At 39.0% G+C, this 7,649-nt stretch overlaps 1 protein-coding gene across 4 annotated transcripts in view; it reads right to left on the bottom strand.

Moving 5' to 3' along the window:
• Positions 1-7,649, bottom strand: part of slc18b1 (solute carrier family 18 member B1) — a gene marked incomplete in the record, with an annotated part of 28,273 nt that overhangs the window by 11,636 nt on the left and 8,988 nt on the right. For 3 of the 4 annotated variants that reach the window (XM_014021319.1, XM_014021321.1, XM_014021322.1), the window contains 5 exon segments: positions 1,016-1,107; positions 1,185-1,286; positions 2,024-2,160; positions 2,257-2,413; positions 3,154-3,301. In XM_014021319.1, coding sequence (XP_013876773.1) covers positions 1,016-1,107; positions 1,185-1,286; positions 2,024-2,160; positions 2,257-2,413; positions 3,154-3,301 — 636 coding nt within the window. 4 annotated transcript variants of the gene reach the window in all.

A 7,649-nucleotide genomic window follows, 5' to 3' on the forward strand; every position in this document is an offset into this window, starting at 1 on the left:
CTTTTCCTGAAGATAGAAGAGTTTGTTGAATCTGACGTGACATGTTCGTACGAACCCTTTGTACGAACAAAAGTAAGAGAAATTTAGGATAAAAATACGAACATATTCTTGCATGAGGCCCATTGATCTTTGCGCGGACCTGTCCAGTAGACAGCCGCTTCGAGTCCACATTGAGTATGGCTTGAGTCCGTGCGGATCTTCGCAGAGCGAAGTACGCCACCCGCTTTGGATGTTATCATCCATTGAATGGACATGATTAGTCGTTAGCAGGCCAATAGTATGGCTTCAGAATGTCCCGACTGTGGCTCCTAGTGGGTTCTCCATCCCATAGAATGGACTGATAATGTTAGAACCGGCTGGTTAGTATGAGGCATAAAGTCAGTAAGGTTAATTTTAGAGAAAATGTCATAGGCTTCCATAAAGTAGACCATTGTTGCAGGCCCAATGTAGGGCAATGGGTAGAGTGCCAGACCAGAGAGTGGGAGAGACAGGAACGAGACCAGGCACGGGCAGCGAGAAACACCGCCCCCCCACAAAAAATTAATTAAAATATGTTTTGGTTATTTACACATTTACACATTGATATTTACCCACTAGTGGGCACAGTCGGGACAGGCTGAAGCCATTCTATGGGACTAATAACCGCTAATAACGTCCATTTAATGGACTGATAACATCAGAACCCGCTGAGTACGCCCGAGTATGTTGGGGCCTTTAGTTCATTTCAGTGTTTAAAAGAGGCCCTTTGACTAAACTTTGTTTAGTCAAAGTTACATATGAAATATCAAAGTCAATTACAATTGGCCCTTCGAGAGCCACCATAATGCTTATAACTCTGGGAAAATGAGTTTGACACACCTGGTGTCGAACATGTAAGAGGAAGGAACCTCTCAGGAACAAGATATAAAAGAAATGTAACCAACGTGGTTCTGAACAATCATTGACCCAGGTCTGAAAAAGCTTTAGAACCAGCACCTAGGCAATACTGCTGTTTCCAGCTGAGATGAAGCGTCACCTTGAGATGTGAAAAAAAGGAGCTGGACCAAGCAGAAAGAACCCAGCAGCTGTGATGATGCCTCCAGTCACTGTAAATGCATTCCTGGTGACCTGGAGAGAATTCAGACTGAAATTAGTATAAAGATCCACAAACCTTCTGTTTTAACTTCTGCAGCTTTAATACTTACAGGATATTTATCTGTGAAGTAACCAATAAGTGGTGAAGCCAGACAATATGGTAAGGACAAGCCCAGCATGATGAGCCCCACATAGCCAGAAGTCAGATTAAACTAAAACAACAAGAAAAGTGCTGAAAACAAAAAATATTTCATTCAGTAAAACTGAAGAGAAAACAGAGTTCTGACTCCACTAAGCTGTAGCTAAAACCAGGAAAAAAAACAGTAGATAAAAGATAGAAAAGATAAAATTAACACAACTGTATCTTTAATATAAAATAAAATAAATCATGGCTAAAGCTACAAATAGCTAAATTGTAGCTGCTGTTGTTTTTCTTTCAGCTGCTACCCTCTGCAGGGGTCACCTCAGAGAGCAAATTAAATATGTAACTGTTTTACAGCTGATGTCCTTTCAGACCAGACCTGGCCTCAAACCTGCAGCCTCAGGATTATGAGACCACTGCCTTGACCAGCGAGCAGCCGCAGCCCCTAGAACAGCCACAGCTTAAAGTTCAAACTAGCAAGACAGTAGCTAAAAGCTAACCTAAAACACAGAATACATGTTGAAGTTAAGTTCAGAGAAAGTTTGGAAGAAAACGAAGAGATCTGAATGCATTTCTACGTGATTTTTATATATATTTAAATTCAAAGAAGTAAAGAAGTTAGAAAAACTAAAGTCACAGAACATTATTCCATCTTAAAATGAATACTTGAATATATGAATGGTTAAAATAGTACTAATGTGTAGCTTCAAATGGATTGTGGGAGTAGTTTGATTCCAAAACTGTCCAGAGGAAACTATAAAGAAGAAAATGCTGACTCAGTATTCAGACTGTTAATTAGCAGCTTACTGTCTTCATTGCAAACAGCGACAGGGTGGCATCAATGAAGCCCAGACCTGAGCTGAGAGTAAAAATCACAAAACATATCAGGACAACTCTGATTTGTGTGAGAAGTCCGAAGAAGGAATCGTTTGATGGATCTGCCTCTGGAGACAAGAGAAGCAGAAAAAACAGATCCAAGTTACAGTCAGTGAAATACATTGATAGAAACTATTTTAACGAAATTATCTTCAAACTAGTACCGATGGATGGCAAAACGTAAATGTTGAAGGGAACCATAATCAGAAGCACACATCCAAGGAGCATGAATGGGACTTCATACCCAAACGAGTGGTAGAACCAGCCCCCCACCGGTGGTCCCAGTATGAGCCCGAGCCCTGTGAAAATCTCCAAACTTCCCTACAAACAGACAGAAATTCATACATTGTCACAATATGAGACAGAGCTGACTGACAAGACTGGCTATAAAATACTGAAGCTGAATACTAATGATAAATGATAAAGCTAAATGCAAAAACTAAATGCTAAAGCAACATTAAAAAGTGCTGTGAAGACCAATGTTTCAGTCAAGTGACTAAGACAACATTAAGCTCCATCTCACACAAAATGGCAAAGTTACAAGTTCTTGTTGTTGGTGACTTACAGCTACTTCCACACCTAATTTTAGCTCAACATCTGGAAAACTGACTGAAGTAAAGCTGTTTGCTAAAAACAGCTGGCAGTGACAGCTATCTTTCTTGGGTTGACTCCAAAAGATAATAAGTTGTACATTAAACACCATTTTTTTTTAAGTTTCATTAAAAATCATCCCGTGGTTCATGGAATATTTTGCTAACAAACATGGACACAGACAGGCAAAAACATTATAGCCCTTTGGCTTTCTAGGATAAATGGTAAATGTTCTGAACTTAAATAGTGCTGCAGACTCCAAAGCACTTCACACTACAGACATTCACCCATTCACACAGTGATGGTGGTGAACACACACACCACAGCTGCCCTGGGGCACACTGACAGAGGTGAGGTTGCCGTGCATCCATGTGTCCACAGTAAATAAGTCAAACTATGAGGGGTTTTCTGTTTGCTTGTGACTCTACCGTCTCCACAACATACCAGGCAGACAAGAACAGAGCTCTCACCAGAACAGTTGCCACATTGTTCGGGAATATTTTTGCTGTTATAGCAAAAGAGGAGGTCATGGCAGCAGCAAAACCCAATGCATCCAAAGACCTGACGATAAAACACAGAGCGATGAAGGTGGCTCCTGCAGGGGCCTTATCAAGTAATCTATGGAGACAGGAAGAATCAGAGAAAGTTATGCAAATATCAGAAGAAGTAAAAAAATGCTTTACATGAACTTTGTTTAAATCCAACAAACTATCAGCCTTTATTAATTGTTGAATTTTATTTGTTTAAATAATTCAGCATTTGCATTAGTTTCTGTTTTATACTTTTTACAATTGAATTACATTTGCACACTTTGTGCTTTTTTATCCATTGATGTATTAAAATATTTAGCTCATTCAGGAGATTACTTGTAGTAACTTTGGTTGTTGTAACTTTTATAACATTTACAAAACATTTTTCAATAAAAACCCATTAAAATAACTACAGTTTCTTAAAGCCCTAAATCTACTCCTGCTACTGGTTGCTTTGAGTTAAAAATTCTCTAAACATGATGTCCCAGTGGCTTTCAAACCCCAAAACACATTAACGCAACAACTGTTTCACCCCAAATATCCGGTCCCCATGCACAAACAGAGTAATGTTGTGTATACTGTTAAGCGCCAGGAGTACTGTGACCAGTTATACATTGAGGAAACAAAGCTCGATGAAACAAAGTTGCCACTGTTCAAAAGAATGGGCCAGCACAGACAAGCAACATAATCAGGCCAGGATTCTGTAGTTTACACTCATATACAGACCAGGATTCCACAGTTTACACTCATCTACAGGCCAGGGAGCACTCTTTCAGGGATGAAGATGTTCTCATCCTTGATAGAGAGGAATATTGGTTTGAGAGAGGAGTAAAAGAAACAATTTTTGTGAAAAAAAAACCCACAAGTCATTAAATGGGTGTAGGCCTCCATGTCAAGTTACCCAGGGCACTATAATTTCCGCTATGTGGAAAAAATAGATGGAATCACGGAATTGACTAAACAAAATGGAATCCAATGTAAAACGCGGAATCTCACAGAATTTCCTTATTTGGGTGAGTTTCTGAGGTATTTTGGCTGCTGATGCGCCCTGTACCTGCCATTGCCTGGTTACGTGCACACAGAGCAAAATAAAATAAAATAAAAAGTAGTGGCGAAGGGACTTGCAGGAATGCCAACGTCCTCCAAGAAATAAAAAAATAATGCTAAACTTAGCGCAAAGTTTAGGGCAGAACAATACTCCAGCAATTTTTATGAATCTGGAGAACAACTTTTCTGCAGGTTTTGTCAGCAAACCATCATCTGGACGCGTAAAAACACATGTAATGCCCATTTTCAGAAACAAGGAGAAGAAACAAGCTGGTGCGAGACAGACATGCCTGCAAACGCTTCAACATTCAACTGCATCAGTGGAATTGAGGCGTGAGTTTATCTAATATTTTGTTGCTGTGTGTGTGCTAAATCTGATATTCCTTTAGAGAAAATGAAAAAGCTTTGTCCGTTTTTGATAAAACACTGTAAGCAGGGGGGGTCGCTGCCAGAACACATGAGCAGCCTTCATCAAGTCCACCTACCCCGTGTTTTTGAACAGCATATTGAAGCTGTCCAGAAATAAAAAATCAGTTGTGGTGGACGAAACTGATGCACGAGATTGCAGCGTTCTGAACATTGTTGTTGGTAAGCAACTTAAGTACAACACAAAGTAGTTATTTAAAATACTATAATGTTTTTAATGTAGTAGTATTCGCATGCATTTCTAAAATAAATTATTGAGTTGTGCAACTTTTAAGTAAAATGTTGTAAACTTAACTATCTAAAATACTAAAAATTATTAGATTATTGGTGATAATTTGTTGTTATTCTGATCCTAATTAAAACAGTATTTTTAAGTCCATCCTTATGTGTCTTTCCAGGCTTTGAAGGCCAATACTTTCTGATGGATGTAATTTTCCTGGAGCAATGCAACTACTCAACTTTTGCCCAAGCAGTCCTAGGATCCCTCCACAACAATAAATTGGATCTCAATGATGTCTTGGCAGTGGTCACAGACAATGCAGCCTACTGCCTGAAAGCATACGGGGAGGTTCTGAGAGATGTGATACCAAACAGCATCCATGTGACCTGACTTTGTCATATCATCAATTTAGTTGGTGAAACATGGCAGCATTACACATACTTTTCAAATGTGTCATCTCTTCTGACTTGGAGGCGATCAGTCTTCTTCAAAAAGCCAGCAAGGAAGAGAAGGTGGGTGAACTTTCTCATTATGAAAGAAAACTTGAAGACCAGTGTTCCTCCTGATGTTTTCAGTACTAGTTGGAATACTTGGTTTGATGCAGTAAAGTAGGCTACCATGCAGAGCATGTTCATCTGTAGAGATTCTCTTGGCAGAAAAGTCATCATCCCAGACTGTCCCCAAACATCCTCAGTCTGCTTGAAACAGAAGAAAACGTGCAGGCTCTCATTCTACAGCTGACCTTCATCTCAGAGGGATGCACGATACTAATGACAGCTCTAATGATCCTGGCAGACCAAAAGCAGCTCGTCCAAACTACTGTCAAACAGTTTCCAGCAATATCAACTAAAACAAATCTGTGCCTGGTATGTGAACTTGTAAATGTGGTTTGTCCCCGTTTAACTATTTAGTTGTGCAGTTCTTTGCTTTTACTAAATTAAAGCCTATGGTGAAGGGCGTTAGCATCAGGGCTAGATACGGTTAGCCTAGTGTTAGCCTGGATGTTAGCATGTTTTTTTGCAGCTACATCTCAGTTTTAAAGGGGCAATATCATGCAAAATCAACTTTTTTGAGTTTTATATCATGTTATAATGTTATACTCTCATTAAAAAAAACATGCCCAAAGCCTTGCTTTGACTCATTCATGCATGTTTGAGAAATCCTGCAGCATTTTTAGGAAGCCATGCTGAGGAGCAAAACGACAGTTGGGGACCAGAAATGCCTCTGGGATGTGTCTTTAAGCCGAGCTTCCTCATGGCAGAGCCCCACCCCCCTTCACCACACACCCCGCCCATGACTCCTGCAGGCTTTAGGGTGAAACTGAAAGTGAAACTGTCTGCAGCGCTCCTAATACTTCTCACTCAGTGAAGATTAAAAATACCTTTGAGGAAATGTATTTTCAGATGCCAAGTAAGCTGCATCATAGCAACCCCCCCCCCCCCCCACTGAAATGGGTGGGATAGAAGCGGAAGGAGGTTCTTAAAGAGACAGAGGCCAATTTCAAGGCATTTAGAAGAGGAAGTGATGAGAAGACAAGTTTATTTTTTATTTAAACATAAAAACAGCATTTTAATAACAGCTAAAGGTGACATAGATATTTATTATGGTATAGTATTTTAATGTATGTCTGAGAAACATAATATCGCGCCTTTAAAGAAATATTAAGCCTATGGTTAGTAGCCGTATGCTGCAAAACTATATAGATGGCTTAATTTACCCGTCTCAATTCTGAGTAAGCTGGGAATATTAAACAATCCTCTTCCCAAATACATGCTAAAATATTTTGTCTACATGGCAGCATTAAAAGATTAGCCTCCAGGGGCTATAAAAGTCTCTGGTTTATTTTAATAAAAACATGCTAATGGAGTTATTAGCGGCAGCTTATTTATTTTTATCATTTATTTAAAATGACTGCAGCTGTATGAAACCCTCCAGTTCATTTCTAAAGGTTACAAGCAAACTAGCACCCATGTTTAGAATAAGGATGGAGAAAAAAAAGCTAATCGAATTGTTACAATTCTGAGGGGCTTAGGAACATTTTACTTCCAGAAATGTTGACATTTATGAATTTGCATTTGTGTGTGTCTTTGGGAAAGACGAGGTAGTTGATGTCAGTAGTAGCTAACCTCGGGACATGTCATCTACCCAGTCCGTGAGCAGTGACGGGTGAGCCACTGTTAAAGACTTGTCCTTACCGCTTTTTAAAAACATTCTTACATTATATACACCCCCGATGTGTTGCTATTTATGACAAACTTCAGTGAAAATACTTTGATAAACAGCGATGGTGTATCCTCGTAATTGTAAACAGCGCAAGCAGACATATCAGACATAGCAGACATATAAAACCAGCTTCCGCTATGAATTATGAGTAGTGGTGTGAAATCAGGAGACTGAAGAAGTCTCTTAGAAGAGAAACTAAACGTTTCACTAAAGTAGAAACTGTCCAGAAGATTTTCGAAACTTTTTTTTTACATTTTTCTACCTGGATTACTGTGATGCAACAGGACCTTTTAGCTAATATTTTTCTGATGCTGATGCCAATGTTCTGCTGTTTTTAAATTAGTGTATTGTTGCTTTTAAGCTTTTAGCTAGCATTTTATTGCTTTTGTGTTTTAGTTAATGTTCCTCTAGCACTTTCTTTTATGTTGCATGTTAACAAAAAATATTTCTCTAGATTTTTTTTCTAAAACTTTGCTTTATTAAAATCAAAAGTTTCAGCTGTATGTTTTCAATAGATGTT

Source organism: Austrofundulus limnaeus, unplaced genomic scaffold, assembly GCF_001266775.1.
Source record: "Austrofundulus limnaeus strain Quisiro unplaced genomic scaffold, Austrofundulus_limnaeus-1.0 Scaffold287, whole genome shotgun sequence".
NCBI lineage: Eukaryota > Metazoa > Chordata > Actinopteri > Cyprinodontiformes > Rivulidae > Austrofundulus > Austrofundulus limnaeus.